Below are 14,952 nucleotides of genomic sequence, written 5' to 3' on the forward strand. Positions count from 1 at the left end.
CTCCTGCCGGTCGCGGGAACTCATTTGCATAAAAAGAGGCGGGGAACGCGGCGCATTCCGCCGTGTCAACCTGATTCTCGGCTGCGGTGTCGAAATTTAAAAAACCGATTTATTTTTTCGGAGTCGGTCCGCATCTTTTTCGCAACAATGGGGCCTGTAAATGGCTGTCGGAGCGCGGCCTCGCCGTTTGACGGAAACGTGTTTATCTTAGGAACTTTCCCACACTTGGCGGGAGGAGAGGGGGGCCCCGGAGATTTGTTTTTATTAAAAATTAGGCCCATCTCTGATAAATAGATGCCGCATGAAACTGTATGATGGCTGATGCCGGGGGTCTGGGCCCCCCCATGTCTCTGGGCCGGGGCTCCTTCCCCTCGGCCCTCGCATTTGTATGTCAGGGGGCTTCAAAAGGGGGCCCCTCCGGCTTTGATCCTCCATCTCAGTGCGGAAAACATCTTTTCGGGCTATATTGTGCCCGGAAAGCTAAAGGTTTCGCCGCCTTATGCTAATACGTCCCGGCTAATCACCCTTCCCAATTACAAGATTTATATTCCCAAATGCCGGGCGAATGTGTGGCCCCCCCTGTTCCCCCCCTGTGTGCAGTAACGGTTAAGAGGATGCCCTCCTTGTGCATGAATGCGGTGGCCTGTGTTCTCCAGTGGCAGATTAAAGAAGGGAAAGCATGAAAACATTCCTGTGGGTGAGTTCTTTCCTGGCCTGTTTCCTGCCCCCCCCCCCCCCCCCCCCTTAATGAGTACATTTTTAATAATCGTCATGAAATTCAAATTGGTTCCGGGATAGACTTCAGACAGATAGATGTTTACTCTTTGTTTGGGGACGCTTTAGCTATATGGGCCCCCATGCCCTTCCCCCCCCCCCCCCCCCCCCAGCTCGTCCCCCATGTTCTCTTGTGAGACAGTACTGCCTGCAGGACCTACTGTTCGGATCATGTATCATGCTCCCGTTATGCTTTCTAGTTGTCCCATAAAAAAAGGTTAGGCTAAATAGAGTGAAACTTGCAACCCTCAGAAAAAAAGCTAAAGCAAACACAGAATCAAGAGAAAAAAGCAAATAAACAGTTGACTTTTTGAAGTGTCGTCTCCTGTCAGGCAGTTAAAGATACCGTTGCAGAAGCCTGTCGTCGTCATAATGAATTTGTCAGGGTTGTGTAACAGGGTAGTGTGCTTACGAGTTTCTTGTGATTGGACTGGGGATTAGCAGTCGTAAAACAGAACAGCAAACTGGATGTGTCCCTGTGCGGGGGCCACTTTTGGAGGCGTTTGGAAGCTGGATTGTCACCGGGGCCCCACGTCGGGCCCCTCCCCGTGAATAACCGCCACAGAGGAGCCGTGGGCGAGCGGCTAGCGTTCGAGAGGGACCTCTTCCTGGCCCTCTCCTTGCGTGAACCCGTTCTGGTTTTGTTTGGGGACCCCCCCTTCCGCTCGGCCAGCGTGGGCGCGTCCGGCCCGGTACCGGGGGGCCCCTCTGCTTCGGAGCGGGGCCCCGCGGGGACGGCCCCTCCGCGATCCGCGGCCCAGCTCCGGGCCGGCCCGCTCGGCGTCTGAGCCCTCGCGGCGTTGGCACGGACACGCGTGTTTCGCGGCCGCGCTCTGCGGCTCATTAGGCGGGCCCCCCTTTGAATTCGGAGATCTTGGAAACGTTTTGTAAGACCGCCGAATCGAAGGGGCAGGCGCACACACCCCACAATGGCGATGGAAAGCGCCCACTTTGATCCGTGTGTGAACCGCGCCGCTCGCCTCTTATTGCCATATCCAGATGGTGTTACTGGGAACAAACAGTCCCGCCGCAGGATTTCTCAATAGGCCGTCTAGACTGGCCTCGGACCAGACAGATACAGCCTCCCATCAAATTAGCGTTTGTCAGATTTATGGTAATGGTTCACAACAGCCTTCCTGTCAGTGACAACAAGATTTACTGCCCCCCCCCCCCCCCCCCCGACACCCGGCTCACCTCCCCTTCTCGCCGCTCTCTGCCCCGTTCCCAAAATCTCGCAAGGAGGCCGAACCTGGAATCTAAAAAAAAGAAAAAAAAAGAAGCAGGAGAAAGAGACGAAGCCCCGCAGATTTGAGGCGAACGTAGAGGAGCCCGCGCTGAGAGTTTTTAGGCGGTGAGAAGCGCGTTTGGGGACGGCGGCGGGGGCGGGGGCCGCCGCCCTGCTGGCCGCTTAATGGGAGCGGGTGGGGGGGGGGGGGGGGGGGGGGAGAGCCCGTGTATGGCGATTAGCGGGGCTCTTTCATCTGGGCACGCGGGGGTAACCCGATCCGGCCCTCCGCTCGGTGGGATTCACCTTTTGACAGACGTCCCGTCCGTTCTCAGTCCCAATGTTTTTCCAAGGCCGCTCCCAGCCTTTGATCTGGCCCCTCTCGGACGCGGGGTCAGAGCTACCATGTTAGGCGGGAGGCCGACGCTGGTTACTGCGCCGCGCGGGGCGCGAGGGAGCGGGGGGGTGGGGGGGCAGGGGCCGGGGGGGGGGTATTAAATGACAAAACTGTCTGGCTCTGTCCTGCGCTCCATCGCCAGGTCGCCCCGCTCGTAAAGCCGGACGGGACGCCGCTGTCGCCGGCGGACGCCCCTGCTCCGCCCCGCCCCGTTTTCCTCCCGTCCCGTCCCGTCCCGTCCCGTCCAGTCCTAGAAACCCCAGCACAGGACGCGTCTGTTTCGGTGTTTCTCTGCGCTGCGTTTCTCCCCTGTCTCTCTCTCTCACTCGGAGCGCGTCCGGGTTCGGCTACGCGCCGTCTCCTCCTCGGTCCCTCCCCGGGCTCTCTTTATCTGCGTCTGCGAGCCGGTCTCCCCCGCTCAGCTGTGCTGAATTCTGGGAAGAGCCGTCCCGGGCTTCCGTTTCAGAGAACGGCGGCGCGACGTCCGGCCCGACCCCAAAATAAACCGCTTCGGTTCACGGGTCTCCTCCGGGCCTCCGAGGAGATGTTTTACGCGTCTCGCGTGGGGGAGCCTGAGCGTTGCCGCGGCTACCGTGCGCGCAGGTTCGCCGAGCGGAAGCCGGAGGCGCGGCTTTGGGACGGCCGGCGAGGCTCGCTCTCGGGCGAGCGGCGTTAAGAGCTTTAGCAGAGGCACCTCGCTTTCCTCCGCAGCGCAGCGCAGCGCAGGGCTGAGAGAGGGAGCTAGGTGGCGCTGTGGCTTCACCCACGGCCCTGCTCCTGAGCCGTCTCTGCCGGGGGGGGGGGAGCCGCCGTGGACCAGCCTGCAGCACGCTGCTGTCAATCAGGTTTGAGAGAGAGAGAGAGAGAGAGAGAGAGAGAGGTGCTGGGATGGCAGAGGGGGGGAAAAGCACATGGCACCCAAACTACCACCAAAACTGGGACAAGATGCTCCCTTTTCATTCTCTGCTCAAAATACGCATGTTTTCCTTATAAAAGTTAAATATAAAATTGCATCTAATACCATAAAACAAAGCCTGTACTTTTGTACCGCTGAATTACATTGTAATACAGTACGGCAGTGAGCCACATGACAGATATGTTAGTCTGTGAAATGTTCAGTCGTAACTGAGCACTCTTCAGTGTGTCCATTGGTTTCTGGAGCATTGGCTGCCAGAGAATAAGTTCATGTCATCGAGCCTTTTTCTGTTGTTATTTCCAAGGTGAAGTAAAACTACTGTTTAACCACCCGATGATGTTGGATTAACATACATTTTTGTTCATTTTTAATATCCAAATAAACTTATCAAGCATGAGCTGTAGCAACAGGTACACTCGATTCTCACCCCCATTTTGGTTTTCCTTTTAGAAAGGAGCAAGGGCGGGTTTGAGGTGTAGTTATGAAACGTGTAAGAACACATACGGGGTGGTGAAGTGGCTAGTGGTCGTGCTCTTGGGCTCTCTGTCGACTCGAGCCCCCCGCCTTGCACAGGAACAGGAAGTCATCTGGTTGGCCTGGCGACCGTAGAAGCCCGGTGGCCGCGAGTGGTCCGCGTTTCTCCTTTCGCCTCTTAGCAAGCGCCCCCTCCCGCTGTGTCATGTGTGACTCTACTGTACCGCACCCCGCCTCCGCCCCCCCACCCCGTCAGAACCACTTCAAAGAGACAGCTTAGGGGTTGAATGTGAACAACTGTGGAGAAAAGATGAATGAATACCCCCCACCCTCCAATCACCCCCCCCCCCCCCCCACACACACACACACACATACACAGCTACCATAGCAACAGTGAGGGGAGGTCTGTTATGACTGTTGCTGGTGTGTATTACATACATATCACTCAGTGGCTCTCCGGACCCCCCCCCCCCCCCCCCCCCCCCCCAGCTGAAGCCCCATGGAAAGGACTGTCATTTGAAAGGTCATGATTGAGCTCTGCTGACAAGTGCTGGCCGTGGGCTGCTGATGGCTGCTGATGGGGGTCTGGATGATCTGGGAGGGAACGGCGAGCTCAGCCTGTCCCTCGTCTCCCCGCCGTCTGTGTCAGGTGGGAGGGTGCGTTCTGTCCTGACTTTACAACCCTCCCCCCCCCCCCCCCGCCCAAATCCAACCACCCTCACCCTAAATAACAGCCTTCGGACGACAGATATGGAAAATGGGTGTATATATTTTTAGCTTTATGTCTTCTTGGCGTTTGTTATAACCGAATGAAAGAAGCTGAAGAGAGATGGTTTGCTTTCTTTGTCCTCCACTGTGAAACCAGCCCTTATCGTGAAAGCACGCCTTCCCGGGAACACCTGACCTGCACCTGGACTCGCCGTCGTCGGCGAACGCCACAGAGACGTGGTTTCCGTGGATCCCCGTGCTGCTCGCACTTAAAAACACGTCTTATTGTGGAGCATAGGGCTGACACACGCGTTAGCGATTAGGCGGCAAACGGGGATGCAAAGCAGATGCTGCGTCGGGGCCAAAGCCGTTCAGTTTGCGCACATCTGTCGGAATCCATATTGGATGAATTAGCTAGCCGTTTAATACCAATTACAGATGCTGCTGCATGCGCCACAACAGTTGCACTAATGAGTGACATGCTCTCCTGAAGGAGTAATTAATTGATTGTACACTCGTTAAACGCATGCGTTTTTTATTCATTGGGATGATAATTGCAGCAAGCGCTTCGCTGAAGTTCATTTTCGGTTTCTGCCAGGAAAATTTGTGTTTCTACACAAAGCTATGTTTGTTTGTACTTATCAATGTACTCAGCAGCTGTATGGACAGAAGAAAGGTATTCATTTAATTCCCATTGGGGAAAAGGTGGCTAATGCCAAGCACCAAAAGCAGAAGCAGGGCATGAGCTTTGGGTATGTGGCACTTCCTTCACACCACAACATTATTATTTATTGGCTCTAAGAACACATGCCAGCCTTTAAAATAGATCGAATTATCGATGCATGCCTCGGATGGCTGAGCATTGAGTGTGCGGCGTGCCAGCCTGGCCGGCACGTAGTTCACTTTCCCATCGCTGCAGAGAAACAGCCGCGTCTTCACAAACGCAAAATGGAGGACCTTTAACGGGCACCTTGCGGGTCGGAAGCGACCCTTAATGACGGTCACCGGTGGTAAGGGTCCCGTTGTGTCTCCAGCGCTAAAATAATATCGTGGATTTCCTACCGAATCCAGTTGTGAAATGTTTTAACTGTGTCCCCGACCTTCGGTGGCGAGCGAAGAAAGTTTGGGGTGACGTTCAGTCGGCTGCGCTGCCCTGCGCCGTCCCGCGTCGGTTACCCTCGCGTTGAGATTTAATCTCGCGGAGCTGCGGACTGGATTTGGCCCGGCGGTGAGGAATGTCTGCCGCGGCTGGTTATAATGCTGTTAAATCTTTGTTTCGGGGCCAAGGCTTGGCCCTCCGCCAGGCCTCTTAATTACATCAGCCGTTTGATGTCCTGACATCTTTTTTTTTTAAATTGCGAAGTCGCGGAGTCTGTGGCGGGGGGGGGGGGGGGGAAACGCAGTGCACCTATCAGCGTAGCATTTCATCTGGGAGTGTGGCGCGGCGATGTCACGGGGAGTATCAGCCTGGAATATTTATACGTCTGTGCTCCTCATTTACATAAAACCCGGCTAATCAGCTTTTACAACTACCAAAACAACAGTGAGGTAACGTCTCGAAGGCCCTTTTACAGAAACACAATTAAAACACGTCCAATCTAATAAGGAGCGATCAATCAGCTGGGCATCGAGCTCTCCCCACCCTTAGAGAGGAGACTTGGCAACGTCTGTATGACTCGCCGCATATAATCAGGGGAAGGGATTTGGGATGACCACCCTCGCTGTTTGGAAGTTGCGCTTCAAAACCGAAAGAATTCGCATTATCGTATTGAAAAAGCGGCCTCGGGTAAAATTAGTTTTTCGGGTGTCGTGACCGGGGCTGCGAGTTAACCCTTTGTGAGAAAAGCGTGAGACGCGCGCAATCGCGTTCGAAATGAACGAGGATATCCCCGAGTAGCCGTAGCTAAACTCGCAGACAAGGAGGGAGCTTTCTCGCATGCTTGTCTTGCCACCCAGGCGTCTCTGGAAATCCACCTAGAGTTGAAGGGGAGCCTGGTGGGCGTTGGACAGGCCGAAGACGTGTCTGGTGGAAACGTCCTGAGTGACGCAGCCCCGTGATTGGGGGTTCTGGAAAGTGTCGGGTTGAGCGCCCCCCCCCCGCCCCCCGGACTTATTTATCTTTCTCTCCGGGCCCTTTGACCGGGCGTCCTCATAAATCACCCCCCCCCCCCCCGTCGGTCGGCCCGAGCCGAGGCTGCCCGGTCCTAAAGGGAGCCCTCGCGTGGTCAGGGGCCCAGGGCCCGGGGCCTGGGGCCCGGGGTCAGCGGCCGGGCCGCGCTGCGAGAGGCCCGTCCCTCCCTCCCGCGCTGTAGACGGGTTCTCACACAGGAGCCGCGGCACCCCCCCGGTGGCCCACGGGCCCGGTGCCGCCCGGGCGAAGAGCCAGGCGACCCGGCGTCCTCCTCCTGCGACGGACCAGGGGCGGGTGCTGCCCTGCTCCTGAGACCCGCTCGGTCGTTCCTCTCCGGATCGCCAGGCTGAGCTGTGATCAGTAGTGGATGAGTCATGAAGCATACGATACCGATCCATAGTGTCCGACTTTCCTTCATACATCCTACTCATTCGTTGGTGCATTTATCTGTAAGGATAAAAAAATTCTGTGATCTCTTCATCAACTTTCTAATGTTCATGTGCCTTGAAAATGAGGGAAATGCAATGATTTAGGGGGTGAACATTTAAGTGATAGAAAGTGAGTTGTGCTTCTGTGGTCTTCACAGCTTGGGAAATGCGTATGTTCAGCTTGTGCTCTTGAGGTTAAAGGTTATCAGGCCTGCCTGTTGTTCTAAGGCAGTAAGATGATCTGCCTAGTTTTACATCTACAGTAAGAGAAACGAGACGGGAGGTAAAGGCTGTAATGAATTCTGCGTACATTTCTGATGTATAACCTGCGAAAAATCCCTCCCTGCCAAAGTAAATTTTGGAATGGTCATGCATGCATGCGTCCAATATAAATAGAAATATTATTTTTCCTTTCACTTGCTTCTATTTTTTCTTTAGTGACAAGCTGGCGTATTTGATTATTTACATATTCAGATATGCGGTCTTGTCCCCAGCGGATAATTCGGTTTGTCATTTTCAGCACCGCCGCTGCTTCCCCAAGCCGCACGTGTGGCGACCTCCGTCAGCGGAGGCCGCCTGTCTGCAGCTCGGCACCCGGGCGCGTCCGGGGATGCGTCCTGAGCAGCCGAGGGGCGTGGCGTTCTGGGCCTCGCCCGTACGGTCTCTGCCCTTCCTCTCACCTGCGCTGGGATTGGGCGGCAGTGGCCTCGGCGAAGGCTCTGCGTCGCCGGGGCGATCGAGCCTGGTCGGACGCTACGCCGCGTGTTTGTGAAGGGCTCCAAAATGCCCTCTGGCACCGATGGAGCGAGTCCACGGTGTCTAGACATGTGAGCCTACAGGTGTAGTGGGCAGATCATGCCGCCATTCATTTTTCAAGGGGCAAGGCCTATCTCTGACGTGCTCAGTAGAAAAGCTAACTGTTTTTGTTGTTGTTGTCATTTGGCATTTCAGTTAAACTTCAGTTAAAATGACATAAGTAATGCAATAACCCATATTCCCGTTAGAATAGAAACCAATGACCTGAAAATGTTTTTTCCCCCCACGCAAGATGCAGCTAGCTAAAGTCGGCCCATTTCGTTTCTGTGGTAATTGAATAATGATGCCACTGAGAAAAATTGTGGGGGAAGAGGAAATTTAGAGTAAAGTGGAACATGTTCCTCAGATATTACAGACGTTCTGCACAAAATTATATTCTCAGGTCTAATACAAAGCATCCGGCGCAGGCAAAAACAATCCTGTCTTTGCCTGGCGTGTGGCTTTGGGCTGTTTCCTGTCACAAGACACCGGATATCAAAGGGCATCGAAAAGCTCTGAATCATCCGAGCTGATCTTTGTCTTAATTGGGTCTTTTTAGTTGTGGATTCGGGACGCGACACGCGGGTCTTCAATGTCTCACTTGTGACTCCTACGGCATCTGCCCCTCAGTGTCTCTCTGGGCCTCCCACCACAGGCTGTGAATCATTAAGGGTCTGATCACTGTCTGTACCCATCGCAAGCGCACAAAACATGACGCAGAAAACACTGACCTTTCAAAAGGAGCGCACCAACCAGGAGTCCAGGCTCCTGTTCCAAATACCCCTGGCATTTTTTTTTTTTTTTGGTCTGTCAGATCCCCCCCACTATGTGAAATGTACCCTGTGGCTCTGTCTCAGTGTTTCAGAGCGCTGTGCTGCAAGGGGCCGCCCCCGCCCAGACCCGAGTACGATGTGGTGTGCATCGGACTGACTGGCGCCGGCAAGACCAGCCTCCTGTCCCGCCTCTGCAACGAGGGAGCAGACAACATCGTACCCACCACAGGTGAGGCCCGCTTACTGCCAGCAGAGGGGAAAAAAACAGTGCATTACAAGAAAACAAAACCAATATTACGCACTCTGTAGAGTTGTGCTTGACTGGTACCAAAAACCCCATGCTGCTCACTGTAGTATTTCTTGGGGGGGGGGGGGGGGGGGGGGTGATTCTGGCAGGGAGTCCGTTTTTTCTTCCTGAGAGATTTGTACCAGGAACAGAGAGATTCTGGTGCGGTTTCGTCAGGTAGTGCGCTTTTCCAGAAATTCTATTGTGGTTAAGTATTTGTGCTGGCATGTCACATCTCATCATCACTGAGATGAAATGTGCAGCAGTGCAGTCCTAATGTAGAAGCGGAGGGCCCATGTCCAGGTGGATCTCATACCAGCTGTAATAGACAGAATTCACATATTTCACTTCACACCAGAATCACTTTGGCTTGCGACAATGACATAGCTCTCAACACGTAATGATCCCATCTTGTACTGCATGTCAGTTTAGCCATCCCAGACCTGGGTCAAATACAGATACTAATTAGTTTTGATGTATTAGAAGTAGTTATAAACAAATAAATTGGCCCAAAACAAATTATTTCTATTTTACGCACTTGAAAATACTTTCTTTAGAAACAAAATACTTGTATTTGAAGTATTTACAATTATTCAAATCATTCATTCATATATTATTCCAAAAACAAATATGCAACATATTAAAGTATTTTCAAATACTTCATTCAGATAATTTCCAAATACTGTTTAGAATAAATTTCAAGTACTTTCATCATTTCAGTGCCCGGGAATGTACCAGCTTTTATTAAAATGTTGATGGATGTGTGCCTCCACCCACTACCTGGAGAAGGGATGTTATGGCCAGATGATTGTTTGAATATTTAACCCAAAATGTGTGATGTGTAGTTAACCATATACAATTAATTTCCATTATATTTTATTATATTTTATATAGTATGGCCAAACTGAATTCGTTTTTGCACCTCTGTGGTACTAGCAAATGCAATTATGAAATTGTCATATCATTGTTAAATATTTATTTTATACTGTCAATGTAAGTGATTTATTTGATACAATAATCACAGTTAATAAATAATAATAGTAGAAACATTCCAGTACAGAATGACTGGTGAAAAATAGGGAAAAAATAAAAGTAAAAATAAGCACACAAATCTAGTTGGTGAGGAATCAGAGGTGATGATGGAATTTCCATAAGAAGTAAGTTGGGGTCAAATACATGGAATTCAAAATGGACATGCGTTTATGAAATGTGTTGTTTTAACAAGGGCGCAGTGTCATAGATGCAAAGTACCCGCCATGCCTTTAAATGCCACTATGGGCAGACTGTGGGCTAACTGTGAGTGAGAAAAGACAGAGAGCGAGAGTTGGTGACGTAGCGGATCCACGAGATGCTTCGCGTCTCTGCCATGGCGCCTTCTCGGCAGTGGCCCCTTCTCTGTCTCTGCCCCCCTCCGCGTTCAGATATATGCAACAGTTCAGCGAGACGTTCAGTGTCATTCTCATGCCACTCAAGCTGCATTGGTTACTTGTTCAATACACTGAGTAGTTAAACCCTCACTGGAAAAAAAAACCCCATTCCAGTTTAAATGTGTCCTTGATCCTTTCTCTTTTTTTTCTTTCAGGTTTTAGTATCAAAGCCGTACCATTCCAGAATGCCATCCTAAATGTAAAGGAACTTGGAGGTAAACTTTGATTTTGCATCAATCCAAATTAACATATTGATTTTGACAGTACAGCAGCAACGTCGTTCTAAGAGTAAGATGCACAATGTGGATATGAGCCTTCACTTACTTGTCATTATAAGATTTCCACATAAAGCAAATGTGAGTGTTTGTGTCACTATGGGTCCTGTTTGTTGTCTTGGCCATGTAGGCAGTGAGTGTAGTTCCACAGAGGAATGACTCTGCACATTTTATGGAGTTTGCTCATCTGAAAGCTTCCAGGAGGATGTGCACGTTGGCATGGTGGTTCTTGTATCTGATTAGTAATGCCCCTGATACAACCCGTTGCTCCCGTTCCCTACTCACTGTGATTCACACATGCTGCTCTTCTTGCTCTTTGTTCCATCCAGATAACATTTTTAGGGAATTAGTCTTATTGGTGTTTTAACCTATCTCGGCTTGTCATTTGCTTACGGTCTAGCTCATTTTGAGCGCCGCCTCACCCCAGACTCGAATGCCCCATGTACAAAGTGGCAGACTCCTTCAAATGTCACTTGTTCACTGCGTCCATTGAGGTTTAGTTTTGCCAGTGCTTTGCTGACCCTCAGCTGTGGACGTGCTTTCGGCTGGAACAGATCTGATGGTGAGGAGAGAAATCCAGCTGTAGACCAGAGAGCATATCTCATTACCTTTTGTAAAATAATGGTGTCTCTTGACTTTTCAGGGTTTCAGTCCAGAGCAAATCACTGGTTCTTGTATGGCCCTTTAGTCATAGCTTTGTGGGCACATGTATCATTATGGTCCAGATGATTATGGACAGACCATAATTATTCATGTCGCACGTTCCAGAATGTTCATGCATTCTGCCTTTCAGTGCACATTTTGTCTGCATTTTCATGATGTAAATGTTGAATGGAAAACAAGTCAGTTCAAATGGAAGTCAGACAAAAGACAATTTTTCTTTTGGTGGAATGAATTTGTGATGGCCACCCGTCTGTGGTTTAGCATTGTAAGAAGAGGTGCGGCCCTCACATATTTGGCTATGCAGGGTAATTTAGTCACTTTGAAAGACGTTGGGAACTTCAGAGGTTTATACTGTAGCTGAAAAAGTGGCAGATCAACTAAACAACATAATGAGCCTTTCGGGGGGGGGGGGGGGGGGTGACAACCAAATGAAAAAAGAGCCTTGGAGTTGAAGAGCAAATTTCTCTTTTAAATGTCAGATTGTGAGAGTGGATTAGGCAGAAATGATCTGTTATTTTCTGCAGGATTCAAAAGCCCGGTCTAACATTTTGTGCTTGTTTTTCCTGAGTTAGTGTATTAAATATCAATTCTTTTGGCGGCTGAATAAAACCTGTTCCTGTGAATTCATGGAACAAAATCTGTTTAGAGAGTGCTGTTTTCAGAACAGCATGTTGACTAACAGACATCTCAAGCTCCCCGTTAAGTCTTTACATATTGAATAGCCATTGAATGGACATGCAACGGGATGTCAAAATGACCTCATTTAACAGTCTCGGCTGTTAATACAGTAATTATAGAGATGCACTTGATGCAGTGGTACAGACTCCAAATTCCAGTGTGCTTTGTGAAGAAACACAAATGTGCATCAATATCCCGTCTAGCCTCTCAAGAAAAGAAATGACCCAATGATGTTATGTAAAGGACTTATTAAAATAGCTATTGTTACTAAACTTGCTAAATGGCTATTGTGGTTTATGGCACATTTCTTTTGATATTTACTAAAATGCTTGAACCAAAAAAATCTTTTGACTTGAATGAGTTCACTGTTGTACCTCATTACATTAAGAACAATAAGCAAACATCATGATGGGAGCAGGCCATTTAACCCATCTCTGCTTCTCATTTGCTTACGGTCTAGACCGTTTCGAGCGCCGCCTCACCCCGGACTCGAATGCCCCGTGTACAAAGTGGCGGACTCCTTCAAATGTCACTTGTTCACTGCGTCCATTGCGGTTCGGTTTTGCCAGTGCTTTGCTGACCCTCAGCTGTGGACGTGCTTTCGGCTGGAACAGATCTGATGGTGAGGAGAGAAACCCAGCTGTAGACCAGAGAGCATTTAAGGGCTAGGGTTTCAAGCTGTGCATCTCAAAGGCAGCTCCCTCCTGCCCAGAGAGGGTAACGACTCATTACTACGACTCCTGATGTCTAAACAGGGAAATGCCTTTTTACCACCAATTCCCAAGCGATGCTAATTTAAGTAGAACTACGTCCTCTTCCTCTGACAATCCTCAAAGCACCTTGACGTTTTAAGAACCTCAGGAGTTGCTCAGTTGTATATTGTTCATGGACCTTTCATTTTGTTTCGCTTAAGCAGAGTTAGGTCGCAATCATCAAGGCAATCTGTGGCCTACATTGGTCGGTCCGTGACTTTTTAGAGTCAGGAAAACACAGCTTCTAGCAATTTTTTTACTTCTAAATTATTTCCACTTGTGCTCTACTCTACTAATTATTTTTTAAAGCTTTAAATGTAGAAGTCAATATAAAGGATTTTCAGATGGTGCCTTTAGTTGACCTCATTGGCAGGTCAGGCTTTGATTAAAAAAAAAAAACGAAGTAGTTTTCCCACCCCTGATTTTGGGACATGACAGGAGTGTTAACCTTGAACTGCAGAGAGAAATTGTATTACGTTTCACTGCAATGACCGCGTGCCCATCGCATTGTCAGAATTGCTAGAATTGTTTGTGCCGGGGACTTTTACGATGGTGGCCTGCGTTGGCCCCTGTGGAAGACTGGAGGCATGTCTGGTGTCCCTGCTAATTTATTGCCCCAGTCTGCAGATACCACGCGGGTTACCAACCTCAGTCCCACCAGGAAGTGCCCGTGCTACGCAGTGCTCTCCATATTGGGGAAAATGGCGCATTGCTGCAAAAGTGAGGGCCATAAATACACTGTCATTGCGATACCTGTAATACCGTGGGCTTATCTGTGACATCACACATCCGTGTTAAAGTGTGTGGGGCGGCCATGTTTCATAACAGTGACAGAACTCGGCTTGTGGTTGTGGGTTCAAGCGCTAGGTGGGATGCTGGCATTATACATTTTGAGTAAGGCTATTCACCTAGATGGCTTTAGTGAATCTAAAATGGAATAAGTAAATATGAAATGCAAGAATTAATTTCACAGGTCGTTCGAAATTACAAACTCATTTTCTTGAGTTATTGTTATCTTTCACATCCTTTCTTGCTATTTTAATTATTTTCCCACTTTGAGGCTGATTCTTAAATGTGTTCCATTAAAACATAATGGAAGGAGGACATTATTTGTAAGCTGAGGAAGAGTGTTGATTGTGAATCTAAAGCTTCGTCACATGACACTTTCGACAAGTGACAACACTCGTCAGTTGAAAATACGTAATTTTTGTTATATGACAAAATATATAAGTATAAATTAGGCTTTAGGCAGCACACTGATGGCGGTGTGTGTTCCCTCTTTGAATCAGTTTGAGTTCTTCAAGGACAGAACCGTGCAGACCCTGCTCCTGTGTTTTGATAGCCACCACAGACAGGATATCTGAAAACACTTAGGCCTACCTCACACTTTTTCCCCTCCACAGAAACCACAGAAACGTAATAATTTTTTGTTGCAATGTGGTTTGCATTATCGTCAGACTTGATCATAATGTGGTTTGCTTTGCTGTTATGTGGCCGTACGGTCTAGCTGTTCTTATTTTTGTAAAAATTGCAAATAATTGAAATCATTTGTTAATTATTATTATTAAGCTTAAAGCTGTGGAATCCGTTCTGTTCCGATTTGGAGTTTTGACTCCAAATGGGGTTTTTAAAGGAAGGTTGCTTTTTTCCCCAGACAAATCTTGCTCTTCGGATTGATCATAGGTTTATTCTGTTTATTTATTTATTAGCTACGTTACAGGGGGGTTCTTATGGTTAAAGCGTTGCTAAATGGACTTTACACTCTGGAGTCTCATTGTGTAGGCTGTTTGGCTGCAGGGGATTTTTGATTTCAGGACATGGAAAACGTGTTAACAATACTGAAAGCCTATTCTGCATCCTGGTACCCTTTTCTACCTCTAGAAAAGCCTGTTGAAGACGGATCCCCCCTGCTTTCCCAGTTCCAAAGTCTCTCCCCACAGATGTCTGTTTTCTGTTAGGGACTTCAAAGGAGACTCCTTTGACTTGAGTTCAACAATAAAAGTAAAACTCAGATTAGCAACACGGTTTTGTTCTGTTAAAGGTGAAGTTAGAAGGATCCAAAGCCAGGGTCATGGAAGTGAAGATAACTAACTGAATATGGTTTGTCAGAATTTGTGTTCATATACTACAGTTAAACAAAAACATGGCAGTGAACCCAATTTTTTTTTTCTTGAAACTGCTTTAATTTCTGTACAATAACACATTTGTACAAACCCCAACACAAGCTGAGGGTATCCATTTTGACGGATC

At 49.1% G+C, this 14,952-nt stretch overlaps 1 protein-coding gene across 4 annotated transcripts in view; it reads left to right on the top strand.

The window, feature by feature from the left end:
• LOC118212638 (ADP-ribosylation factor-like protein 15) overlaps positions 1-14,952 on the top strand; it is a 102,952-nt gene that overhangs the window by 29,310 nt on the left and 58,690 nt on the right. For all 4 annotated transcript variants that reach the window (XM_035390755.1, XM_035390756.1, XM_035390754.1 and 1 more), the window contains 2 exons: positions 8,706-8,850; positions 10,490-10,549. In XM_035390755.1, the coding sequence (XP_035246646.1) occupies positions 8,706-8,850; positions 10,490-10,549 (205 nt within the window). The remainder of the gene's footprint in view (positions 1-8,705; positions 8,851-10,489; positions 10,550-14,952) is intronic.

Source organism: Anguilla anguilla, chromosome 14 (assembly GCF_013347855.1).
Source record: "Anguilla anguilla isolate fAngAng1 chromosome 14, fAngAng1.pri, whole genome shotgun sequence".
Classification (NCBI taxonomy): domain Eukaryota; kingdom Metazoa; phylum Chordata; class Actinopteri; order Anguilliformes; family Anguillidae; genus Anguilla; species Anguilla anguilla.